Source organism: Thunnus thynnus, chromosome 11, assembly GCF_963924715.1.
Source record: "Thunnus thynnus chromosome 11, fThuThy2.1, whole genome shotgun sequence".
Classification (NCBI taxonomy): Eukaryota; Metazoa; Chordata; class Actinopteri; order Scombriformes; family Scombridae; genus Thunnus; species Thunnus thynnus.
The window spans coordinates 2,295,882-2,308,688 of NC_089527.1; the positions used below are offsets into that span (position 1 = coordinate 2,295,882).

At 45.9% G+C, this 12,807-nt stretch overlaps 1 protein-coding gene across 1 annotated transcript in view; it reads right to left on the minus strand.

Annotated features, from left to right (window-relative positions):
* Nucleotides 1-12,807, minus strand: part of ttn.2 (titin, tandem duplicate 2) — a 252,950-nt gene that overhangs the window by 53,257 nt on the left and 186,886 nt on the right. The window contains exons 188-205 of the mRNA XM_067602773.1: nt 12,374-12,667; nt 10,039-12,043; nt 8,998-9,685; nt 8,621-8,885; nt 8,097-8,423; nt 7,694-7,978; nt 7,283-7,582; nt 6,731-7,033; nt 6,308-6,583; nt 5,707-6,006; nt 5,210-5,512; nt 4,691-4,990; nt 4,315-4,602; nt 3,917-4,219; nt 3,093-3,395; nt 2,658-2,963; nt 1,029-1,316; nt 507-797 (exon numbers count right to left, since the gene is read on the minus strand). Coding sequence (XP_067458874.1) covers nt 507-797; nt 1,029-1,316; nt 2,658-2,963; nt 3,093-3,395; nt 3,917-4,219; nt 4,315-4,602; nt 4,691-4,990; nt 5,210-5,512; nt 5,707-6,006; nt 6,308-6,583; nt 6,731-7,033; nt 7,283-7,582; nt 7,694-7,978; nt 8,097-8,423; nt 8,621-8,885; nt 8,998-9,685; nt 10,039-12,043; nt 12,374-12,667 — 7,425 coding nt within the window. The remainder of the gene's footprint in view (nt 1-506; nt 798-1,028; nt 1,317-2,657; nt 2,964-3,092; nt 3,396-3,916; nt 4,220-4,314; nt 4,603-4,690; nt 4,991-5,209; nt 5,513-5,706; nt 6,007-6,307; nt 6,584-6,730; nt 7,034-7,282; nt 7,583-7,693; nt 7,979-8,096; nt 8,424-8,620; nt 8,886-8,997; nt 9,686-10,038; nt 12,044-12,373; nt 12,668-12,807) is intronic.

Below are 12,807 nucleotides of genomic sequence, written 5' to 3' on the forward strand. Positions count from 1 at the left end.
TCTGAATCACAATCTCATGTTCAACGTGTTAACATAACCTCACAATATCAGAAATGGCAGAAAGCAATGCAGATGCACCTACGGAGATCACCACTCCTGATAACTTAAGAAGCGCTGTGTGAAAAGTTTTTGGACTTCCATCAATAAATGGAAAAATAACAAATAAAGATATAGTAATCTGCAGAATATGCAAGGTCTGAATTAAATATCACTCAACAATGAGCAACCTGAGGGTACACCTGATAACATCACACTCTGGCCTGAGATTTATTTAACCACTAAATTATAAAAGTACTACTAGTCTAATAACTACTCGAAAATAATGCCCTTCATACTCTCTACTGTACTCTATTCTAAAATACTCTGCTGTACAAAAAAGGGTCTATTCTAATTCACAAAACAACAATCAGCTGTTGTTAGCCCTTTCATCATCAAAGTTAATATAAACCTGGATGATGATTCTGGTTTATATTATAAAATTATTTCTGCAAGTATAATGTAGCTACCTGAGGCCCGGATGCTGCCAGGGGTCTCACAGCCCTCTCCGATGCCGTAGGCGTTTTCAGCCAGCACTCTGAAGCAGTAGGCTTGTCCTGCCTCCAGGTTGGTGATCCTGAATGACGGCTTCAGACATGCTGCCGACACACATGTCCATGCCTTCCTCTCGGCCAGACGCTTCTCCACAATGTAGTTCTTGACTGGGCCTCCACCGTCAATCAGTGGGGCATCCCAGGTGATGAAGGCATGGTTTCTGGAGGTCTCCTTGACAATCAGGTTTGTAGGCGGTCCAGGAGAATCTGGGGAGAGAAGCATTATTGTTCAAAGCATCTGTTAACTAAACTGAAATACAAAATAGGTCACAGTCAGACACACATGATGTGAATACAAATATGTTTTCATGATTGTGGGAATTTCTTGTGGGTGAAAAAGTTTAAAATTTCCAACTTGAGCTGATTTTGTATACTATTTTACATATTCTCATACAATATTTCTGAAAGTTCTTGTCAGTCTTTGACAGACAGTCTTACCAAGGACCTTGACAACAATGGTGTAGCTCTTGGAGCCACTGCTGTTCTCGAGCGACAAGACGTATTTGCCAGCATCATATCTGTTAACATCTTCAACCATCAGCAGCGTGTCCCACTCTGACGTCTTGATCAGCACACCCTGCCTCTCCGATAGGTTGGCGTCCACCTTGGTCCATGTCACTTTAGGCGCCGGGCGTCCTCTCAGGGGAACATAGACCCTCATGGTGACACCCACTCTAAGAACCAACGCCTTTCTCAGGTCGGCGTCCAGCTCAGCTTCAGGAGCGACTGAAGGAGACACAGAGGGATCACTCATTAGGGATAGCTATTTCTTTGTCAATTTTGACAGGAGGATTTTAATTTCTATGACCAATTCAGTGTCATTTTTAAGTTACCATAGAAGCTACCATAGCTAGCACACAGCTAGCATAAATTAATCAAGTTTACTAAGAATGGTCAATACTGTGAATAAATGTTTGCTGTTTTGTTAAGTGATAAAGTTTCATGATATAAGTAAACAATCATTGACCTAATACCAAATATTTCCAAGATGCTAAATGCTGTTCCTTCCACCAGGTCCATTTGTTTTCCACTACCATTTCACCTCAGAACACTTTATCACTGTTACAATTTGGACTTTTACAATAGAGCATGAGGAAGATGCTCCACCTTGTGTATTTTCCTAGCATGTTGTCTGACTAATGTTTTTTAGCGAGCTAAGCCAGTTAAATTGTCAGCTACCATACATCAAGAGTCAGCAATTTTCTTTTTCGATTTCTCATGAATAGGCATTCAATTCTACAGATGTTTCGTCATGATAATGTGGCCTTTTACAGAAACTAACATGTTAAATAGGCTGCATTTATATAGTTCCTTTCTAGTCTTCCGACCACCATGGCACTTTCCACTATATGCAAACATTCACCCATTCACACACACATTCATACACTGATGGCAGATGCTGCCATACAAGATGCCAACCTGCTCATCAGGAGTTCTAACGTTCATTCACACACACTCACACACTGACGTGCTCCTTCAGGAGCAATTTGGGGCTCAGTATATTGCCCATGGACACTTTGACATGCTGACTGGAGGAGCCGGGGATTGAACCGCTGATTTTCCGATTAATAAACAACTTCTTCTACCTTTTGAGCCGCCCCTGTGAGCTACATTTAAATAAAAAAAAGTACATTTTTAATTTTACTTCTTTGAAAAAACATTAGAGTTATTTAATTGGATGCAGATTGTAACCAACTGCGTTTTGCGTATTTTGGTGGATTTTACATCACGCAAATCCAGAATTTCTAAATATATCCTTAGTTCTCCTTAGTTGTGCCCTCTAGTGGAATCCTCCAGTAACATGCAAAGTACATAGGCGTGTATGTGAACAATTTACAATAACGACACATCCAGTTGTCTAACACAAACGCATGATTAAAAAGCAAGTAGATTTCCAGCCTAAGATTAATAATGATTCCATCAATGATCTGGTGATGTCCATCCATATTATGTTTGTACTGCACTGAGTCACTCAGTAGTGTTAAAAGGTAAAATTCTTGATTCACGTGACTTCATGTGAGGTTATTTACTAAATGAAGTGGTATAATAAACAGTAGAGGAACATACTGAGGATGTCCTTGGGCATGTGGTTTCCAGGGACCTCACTGGGGTCACTGTAGCCAATCTTGTTGACAGCGGTGACTCTGAACTGGTACTCAGTGTTGTCCATCAGACCAGTCACCAGGAACTTGGTGGCCTGGAGTTTCTTGGGGACATTGCACTTGGTCCAGTTCTCTCCATCGGCTAGCTTATACTCCACCAGGTAGCCAATGATTTCACATCCACCGTCGTATGCCGGTTTGGTCCAGCTAAGGCTTATGGAGCTCTTGGTGGAGTCCACCACCTTGGGGAAGGCAGGTGGGCCGGGAGGATCTGGAGAAGAATCACGTTGACATAGATGTTATTATTTTTGTTAGTTAGTTTTGTTAGTTGCAGTCCTGTCTGAAGCATTTTAAGTTTGTCCTTCCACTTTTGCGTGTGTAATTTAAAGCAGGTACTCACAGACTGGGTCGACAGCCAGCGCAGCGTTGGATGCGTCACTGGGTTTACCCAGCCCGGCCTTGTTCATGGCAATGACTCTGAACTCATACTCTGAGCCCTCAGTTAGCTGAGCAGCCTTGAGGGTCCTGTCGATGACCGGCCGGCGGTTGACTTTAGCCCAGGTCAGCTCAGTGGCTTCGCGTTTCTCCAACATGTAGCCAAGGATGGTGGCCCTGCCATCATTGGCTGGCGCCTTCCAGCTGACTGTCATGGAGTCCTTGGTGATGTTGGTGATGACAGGCGGCTCACAGGGACCGGGGACGTCTGAGGGACAAGACAACGTCATAATGATCTCCCACAATGATAAGGTCAGAGTTTGATTATATCATATCTCATGAAGGGGCAAAACATATATCAAATATTGAAAAACATGGTGAGTTAGGAAGGTTAACTTAAATGACTAAAACCAGGATTGATGAATGATTAACACTTTGGCCATATCACATCGTAAATGGTAAATGCTCATACTAGAGTGAAAACTGGAGATTGATAATCAATCAAATCTAATTGTTTTCCATTTTATTGATTTAAGACAGCGAACACATCAACTATAATATACATCAACTATTTTTTTCATTTAAATTTTTTCCAACAATGAACAACCTATAACATGATTTTAAGTTTGAAAAAGTTGAAGTAGTCATTAGTTATTGTGGAAAACTATGTTTTCCCGCAGTATCTGTGAATTTTTAAATACAGTACAATCTGAGTTTTTGAGAATTCATACTTAGTGACAATTAAAGGAACTGCAGCTTAAGATGCTTAGTGTAGTACTCTGAACATACCGTACGGGTTCTTGACCATGACAGGGTCAGTCATGACGGGGTCTCCCACACCATACTGGTTCTCAGCGCTCACTCTGAACTGGTACTCGTGTCCCTCGATGAGTTTCTCCACTGAGCAGTCAGTGATGTGTCCATGAATGTTAGAGGTGACCTGCGCCCAGTTGGCCCTGCTGGTCTCACGCTTCTCGATGATGTAGTTGGTGATCTCAGAGCCGCCATCTGCCAGTGGAGGTTCCCACCGCAGCTTAACACGGTCAGCAAACACCTTAGCAGTTTTCACTGAGGCTGGAGGGCCTGGTTTGTCTGCAGGGGACACAGAGGGAGATAGTTTGTTTATTTGTACAAGAAAAATGATGAGAAACAAATAAAACAATAAAATAATAGTACAACTAACTTACCAAGAACCTTGACCTTGATAGTAGCATACTTGCTACCGTTGATGTTCTCAGCAGTGATAGAATAGTCTCCAGATTCCTTCCTGGTGACGGCATAGAGCTCCAGTATGTGGATGTGTTTCTTTTGGGTCATCTTCATTCCCTCCGCAAGGACCAGAGGTGCTCCGTCTCTCTTCCAGCTCACCTTGGGCAGGGGCTTCCCAAACACCTCAGCATCAAGGAAGACATTTTCTCCAGCTTTCAACACAATCAGGTTCTTCATGTTGATGCCCAGCTCCACACGAGGAGGAACTGCAAAGGTAGAGGAGACAAAATAATCAAGATTATTTATCAATCATTTAATCTCAGTTACAGTGCTCCTTGGTGTGTGGAATCGTACCATTCTCAGCAATGACAGGAATCGGGTCAGACAACTCGGATGGAAGGCTGATGTTAACAGCGGTCTTGGCGATAACTCTAAATTGATACTGCTGCCCCTCTTCCAGGCCAGTCACCACATAACTTTCTGTCTGGATGTTCATGCAGTTGGCGTTGCAGCGCTTCCACTTCTCCTCCGGAAGCTTTGCGTACTCCATGTAATAGCCAATCAGCTTGCTGCCACCATCATGCTTGGGTCGGCTCCATACCAATGACACAGAGTGTTTGGTCACATCCATGGGCTCAGGTTTACCTGGTGGGTCTGGATGGAAAGAAACAAAGGTTTGAAAACTCAGTCATGGCATCTGAACAAAGAAGAATGAGGTTGAGGTTGAGTGTACAAGAGTGTGAACCTGGTTGGTGTCACTGGCCTGATAATTAAATTTCCCATGCATTTATTTTTTTAACTTTCCAAAACAAATACACCATTTTGAAATTGTGAGATGGTTATTCAATTATCAGCTGAAGAATGTTTTCATACCGACAGCAGTCCTGGCGGTGATGATGTCGGTCTGTTTGCAAGGTTTGCCTTGTCCGGCCAAGTTGAGGGCCGACACCCTGAAGGTGTACTCCAAGCCCTCAATCAGGCCAGTGCAGGTGTACTGGGTGGCTCTGATTACTGACTCGTTGGCTTTGACCCACAGCAGGCTGTTCCTCTCCTTCTTCTCAATGCAGTATCCAGTGATGGGGCTGCCACCATCGCTGCTGGGACACTCCCACGACAGGATGACAAAGTCTTTGTTGATCTTGTTAATTTGCAGGTTTCTGGGCTCGCTGGGAGGATCTAGATGGAAAACAAAAACAGTCAGTCCACAGGTTCATTTAGAATGATAGAGTCTAAAGTCCTGCTTCTGAACCTGTTCATTACAGCCACAATATGAAAGTATTTTACAGTACAAAACAACATATTGAGGGCTTAAGTATTCTTAGAACTTTAACAGTAAAGCAGTAAGTTAAAAGTGTAAAGTTCAGACTCACCAAATGGATATCTGGCAATCATCTTCTCAGAGTAGATGGGCGCAGAGATGCCAAACCTGTTCTCGGCACGGACTCGGAAGCCGTACTCCTTGCCAGTTGTCAGTTTGGTCATTCTGAAGCTGGTCTTGGTGCAGGATGAGGACACAGTGATCCAGTCGCCCTGGCTGACATCACACTTCTCCACAATGTAGTTGGTGATGTTGCTGCCACCATCCTCCTGTGGAGAGTTCCAGAGCAGCGTGCAGGCATCGATGTCCTGCTCAGTGATCTCCAGAGGAGCTTCAGGGGGTCCAGGGATGTCTACAGAGACAAAGAGGATGAATTGCTGATCTTGTACACAACCAATAAATGATTTGTTCATCATTCACATTAGTTGTATAGGCAGGTAGTGGGTTGTTCCTCCATATTCATCTGTCCAGGCTGTCTTAACAGTGCAGTTCTATATGGGAAATTATTGTTAAAATGAAAAGGTCCTGAGTAAAATTTGTATTTTAAAATACTATTGTAAATACTATCTGCAATTGCTGTAAACAGAATAATCTACTGAGCTCTTTTTAGTTTAGAACCAGCAGGTTTTACAGTGTCTGTCATTCAAACCAACCCATGACGATGACTCTGAGGATCTGGTTGATCTTGGCGGTGCTGTTCTCGGCTGACAAGCTATAGTAGCCACTGTCTGCTCTTGTCACATTCTTTACGATGAGTGTGCAGGTCGTCAGCGTCTTGACAACAGACAGACGATCAGAGGTCAGCACATCCTCGTTGCCCTGCTTCCACTTGCAGAATGGAGCAGGTTTACCCGCCACAATGGCCTCGACCACCATCTTGGATCCAGCTCTGACTGTCACAATGTCAGGCATGATAATCTTAGGAGCCACTGGAAGGAAGAAAACGAATAAAAGAGTCACTTGATTTTACTCTTACCGTTTCTATGCATGTGGGAATATAAAGTTAAATATTTCAGTCAGTAATCAGTCTTAAGTTAATTATAAATTGAGGTAGATTTTTAAGCTGGTCTACTCACTGAGCTGCTCTTTGACCTCAAACACTCCCTCTGCCTCTCGGGCCAGGCTGACTCCTGCTGAGTTCCTGGCTGCTACTCTGAACCTGTACTTCTTTCCTTCCTTCAGACCGACCACGACAATAGTCAGGTCTTTCACCACAGAATAAGGTGTCCACTTGTCCTCTGGTGCGTCTTCCTCCTGGTAGTCCACCACATAACCATTGATCTTGGCTCCTCCATCTCTGAGTGGCTTCAGCCAGCCCAGAGTGGCACTGTTCTTGGTTATTTCCAACACGTCCATCTTCTTTGGAGGGTCTGGCTCACCTGAGCACCACACAAAGCAGGTGTTAGAAAGGAAACACAAGAAGAAGCAGAGAAATACAAGGAGATGACAGTGTTCATTTTTAAATTCCCTTTAAATGTAATGATATACAAAAAGACTTTGAAGCCTGAGTGACATGTTAAAGTAGAACCAAACACCTTCACTGATGGGTTTATACTTCCACTAATGAGATATTTTGTAAATCCCCTGCCATGCTAAACTTTGTTGATAAAATCCTTGCTGACACTCACTGATGGGATCGACAGCCAGGTAGGACTTGGGTGAGTCCTGAGGAACTCCAATGCCGTACTTGTTGCAGGCCATGACTCTGAAGTAGTACTCGATACCAGGCGTCATGTTGGTCACCTTGAAGCTGGTCTTCTTCAGGTCCTCTGTGCACTTGGTCCAGGTTTTCCTGTCCACCTCACGTTTCTCCACGATGTAGTTGAGGATAGGGCTGCCGCCATCATTCTCTGGTGGCAACCAGGACAGCTGAGCTGTTGTCTTGGTGACGTCAGTAGCCTCCAGGCCACCAACAGGACCAGGAGTATCTACAGGGAATGAATTTGAGAATAACAAATTGTTTGATTTCCATCCTAATTAAGCATTTTTAAAAGAAAAGTTCTGTATAAACAATTTTGATATCATTCTTTGTTCCTCACCGAGGACTTTGACACGGACAAACACGGCCTTCTCCCCGGCAGAATTAGACAGAGTCAGCGAGTATTTTCCAGAATCTTCTCTGGTGCTCTCTGGGATGACCAGGAAGGACATGGTGTCAACCTGGTCCACGTGACCTCGGCGGATCACGTTGTCCACACCCAAACGCTTCCAGGTCACCTTGGGGGCGGGCCTTCCTCTGATGACGGCAAAGAGCCTAATTGGACAGCCAGCCCTGACGGCCAGGCCTTTCCTCAAACTGGCATCTAGGTCAATCTCTGGAGCCTCTGTTGCCATGGAAACATTAATGTTGAGATCATTAAACGACTGAATGTTATTGACATTTATCACGTACAAGGTACATCCATTTATTTGGACACGGTTTCAGTAAACCTTCATTCTTACCCAGGATCTCCTTGGGGGACACGGCCTCCTTCAGGTAGGCATGACGTCCCCAGCCCACCTGGTTTTGGGCAGAGACCTTGAACTCGTACTCCAACTTCTCGTCCAGCTGACCGATGGTGAACTCTGTGAGGACCAGCGGGCCGTGGGTGTCAATCCTTTTCCAGCCCTCTGTGGGCTTCTCAGGGTCCGCCTCACTCTTTAGCCTCATGTCCAGGCTGTAGCCGATGATAGGGGCACCGCCATCATACACAGGTTTAGACCAGGACAGAGTGATGGAGGTCTTGGTGCTGTCGCCTACCTTCAGGCCCGCAGGGGGGCCAGGTGGCTCTGCAGGAAAGGACAATAAAACAGAGTTCAGTGAAAATACTTAAACACCAGAGAACACAGGGGTGAGGGTTAACGCCTTCAGTTCTATCAATGAAATGTTAAGCTTCCTGTGGTTTACATGTTCTCTGGCCTGAGCACAGGTCTGAAGAAAGTATTTGAGGATGTAAACTCAGCTGTGACAGCAACTCTAAACTCACCAATGGGATCTTTGGCTGCGACGGGTCTGCAGGGTTTGCTGGGCTCTCCCAGGCCGACCTCATTCTCGGCCTTCACTCTGAACTGATACTCGTGGTTGGGGATCAGGTTGGTGACTTTCATGCGTCTCTCTGAGATGGCGCTCTTGGTGCATGGCACCCAGCGAACTGCCCTCTTCTCTTTTCTCTCCAGGATGTAGCCAGTGATTGACTTCCCTCCATCGTTCTCAGGAGGAGCCCAGACCACCGTCATCTCATCTTTACTCACCTGCATGACAAAATTTTGAATAAGTGAATGTTTTTATAACTAGGATCATACCAGCTCTAATATTTTTGCATAATCCAAATTTATGAAAATAAATAAAACAGTGAGTCCTTACCTTTGTGACCTCAGGTGCCTCAGGGGGTCCAGGTTTGTTGAACTGAGTCTTGACAGTAACAGGCTTGCTCTCCATGGCGGGGCCAGTTCCCATCTTGTTCTCTGCCCTCACTCTGAAGATATACTCATTGGACTCCACCAGACGAGTGACGTTGCAGTACGGTGTGACCACAGAGGCAGAGTATGTGGACCAGACCATCCTCCTGGTCTCACATTTTTCCACAATGTAGCTGTCCACCTCGCAGCCTCCTTCATCCTCTGGAATATCCCACACCACTCTGCACTTGTCAGCTCCAATGCCAGTGATCCTGAGGTTCCTCACTGGGCCGGGGACGTCCAAGACGTTGACATTGGCGTATGCTGTAAATGTGCCAGCAGAGTTGGTGGCAGTGATAATATACTTTCCGGTGTCACTGCGTTTGGACTTGGTCAGGAGGAACTTGGAGTAGTCAGAGCCAGTCTCGTAGCTGATTCTGGGGTTATCTCCAACTGCCTTGTCTTTCTTCCACTTGACCTCAGGCTGGGGCTTTCCTCTCAGGCCAGCCTCTATCCTGACTGACTCTCCAGCCTTTACTGTCAGAGTTCCAGACAGCTTCAGGTCGATGACAGGCTTCTGGATTTCCTCCCTCACCAAAATATCGGCAAGTTTCACCCAAGCACTCTCCCCTCCTTCATTGACAGTCTGCACCCTGGATAATTAAGATTTATTATTAGAAACTTATTTATGTTACATAGGACAATAACATTTTTTCAAGTTTTCAAGTAATATTTCTAAGTAATGTTTTGTATGTAAAACTGTCTTTGTTTCAAACTGCACAACAACCATGGTTTAGTTTTTGTCAGTTATGTCGTCTTCTGTGTGTTATGAAGAACACTGTCAAGTTCAGATTTAACATCTAACCGTAACACAGCCCTACTTGCTATTTGAGTCATTTCACATTGTGCTAAATGCAAACCTGGGGTACCAACAAAGACCCTCTCTGATAAAGGAAAAACCCTGGAAAACAGAATGAACATTAAAAATAAGAATGCCGTAACCTACCTGAAGGTGTACATCTGGTTCTCGACACACTTGTCAGCCAGGAAAAAGGTGTTGGTCAGGGTGTCAGTGTTGAGTTTCTGCCACTCCTCAGCATCTTTGGCTTTGCACTCCAGGTTGTAGGAGAGGTTGGGGCTGCCTCCGTCATAGTCAGGCTTCCTCCATCTCAGATTGACGTGGTTCTTGCCAATGTCTGTGGCCCTGAAGTTCTCAGGCTCACCTGGCTTCTCGATGGGGTCAATGGCCAGCAGAGGAGTCTTTGTCTCCACAGTGGGCCCAGGTCCCATCTTGTTCTCAGCACAGACACGGAACAGGTACTCATGACCCTCCATCAGTTTGGCCTTGATCATGCGATTAGTGCAATGGGATGAGATCATAGACCACATGCTAATGCTGGGCTCGCGGCACTCCACAATATAGTTGGTGATCTCAGAGCCGCCATTGTCTTCAGGGGCCTCCCAGTTGACCATGCATGAGTTCTTGGTAACATAGGTCATGTGGAGATTCTGGCAGTGGCTGGGTCTGTCCAGCACGTTGACCGTGATGGTGCAGGAAGCCTCGCCCCCCTCGTTTGAAGCTTTCAAGGTGTATTTGCCATGGTCAGCTCTAGTGGCTTCCTTGATCTTCAGGTGGACCATAGGGAAGTTCTGGATGATAGTGACACGCTTGTTGTTCTCCAGAACCGTCTCTTCTTTCAACCAAAGCACCTCAGCGTCAGGACGGGCCTTGATGAAGCCAATGATGTTGATGTTGTGACCGACGCGCACAGTGAGACGCTCACGGCATTTGGCATCCATCTCGATCTCTGGAGGGATAAGGATGTCCTGAGCAGTGATTGACTCTGGGATTTCTCTGGGCTCTCCATCTCCGATCATGTTTGTGGCATAGACTCTGAACCTGTAGGTCACACCCTCCTCCAGGCCCTTCACTGTGTAAGCGCACCGCTTGATGAAGTCATCCAGGTTGACTTTCTTCCACTCTTCAGAATCAGCTTTCTTCATTTCCACAGTGTACCCCAGAATGGGGCTGCCTCCATCTTTGTTGGGTTTGGTCCACACCAGGTCAGCGGTGGTCTTGCTGTAATCTTTAACTTTGGGGTTGACAGGGGGGCTGGGGACGGTGATGGGCCTGCAGGGCTTGCAGGGGTCAGAGATGGGAGAAGGGCCACTGTAACCAGCAATATTCTCAGCGAACACTCTGAACTCATACTCATTGCCCTCAAACAGCCCCAGAACTCTGTACTTCAGGTCCTTGCAGGGCGTCTTGTTCACACGGATCCACTTTCCTTTATGGTGTCTGCGCTCAATGAGGTAGCCAGTGATCTGGCTGCCACCATCAGCAAGGGGCATGGTCCATCCCACTGTAACAGCATCCTCTGAGATATCATAGGGCTGTGGTTTACCAGGCGGGCTTGGTGGCATGAAAGTGTGCTCAGCAACAGTGGGCTTGCTCTCCAGAGGAGCACCAATACCCATCTTGTTCTCAGCACGAATGCGAACCACATACTCCACTCCCTTCTGCAGTCGGGTTATGTTGAGGTTGGTGGCCAGGCTGCCAGCGCTCACGCCTCCCCAAGTTTCCTTGTTGGACTCTCTCTTCTCCACAATGTAGCTGGTGACGGGGCTGCCGCCATCATCCTTGGGAGGACGCCACTCGATCATCATGGAGTCAGGAGTGACCTCCAGGATGTTGACGGGTCCTATAGGAGCAGCAGGCACATCCAAGACAGTGACATTTAAGGCCACTGTCTTAGTACCGGCTGGGTTTGAGACAGTGAGCAGGTAGGTGCCAGTGTGGTTCCTTGTGCAATCGTTGATGTTGAGCACAGTGGAGTAATTGTCGGTGTCAATCTTGATGTTGCCTTGGCTCGTGATCTCCTCTCCTTCAATAGACCACTTTGCGGTGGGAACAGGGATTCCTCTCATGATAGCTGGCAGCCTGATGGTGGTGCCGGCCTTAACGATGATGCCCTCGGTGAGCTTAACATCAACCTCGACAATCGGAGGCACTGTGAACATGCAGACTCAAGTGGTTACTCCCTGCTACTACACATTATGTTTAAAAAACATTGAAATAACCAATGTTAACTGATCAAAAGTATTCCATCAGAGGTACGCCAAAAACACTACTTTGCTTTGAGCACAAACAACATTAAGTTGATAGGCTGATGTCAAGTACCAATTCCAAAGTACCAATGCTGATGATACAGAAAGCATTGCATCTCTAATTCCAAATGAAAATAAACATGAATAGTTTTCAAATTATAATTTACCACTCCAGTTAAGATTCCTATGAAAGAGGACAAGAAATGTGTTGGGGTTTGGTCTCTGTATCTTACCCAGTTTCTCCTGGCAAAGGATAGGCACAGTGGTGTCGGGTCTGCTAAGACCGATGGCATTCTCAGCCTTCACTCTGAAGCGGTAAGTCTTTCCTTCCTCCAGGCCGGTCACATGACTCTCCGGGATGCTGACGGTCTTCCATTCATCCCATTCCTTTTCTCCCTCTTCCTGATACTCGACCAGGAAGCCTGTGATCTCACTTCCTCCATCGCGGTCAGGCCAGTTCCAGACCAACCACACCTCAGTTTTATCCACGTCAACATGGTGCAGGTCTTTGGGAGGACCAGGAGGGACTGGAAGGATGGAAAGCAAAAGACATTAAGGTTTTGTCAGAGAAGTATTCACCCACTTACCATAGTCACTAAGGAGGATGATTCTCAATATGTTTGGTTTTTGAGTAATAAATGGTTTGAGAAAGGCAGTCTATGGAAAA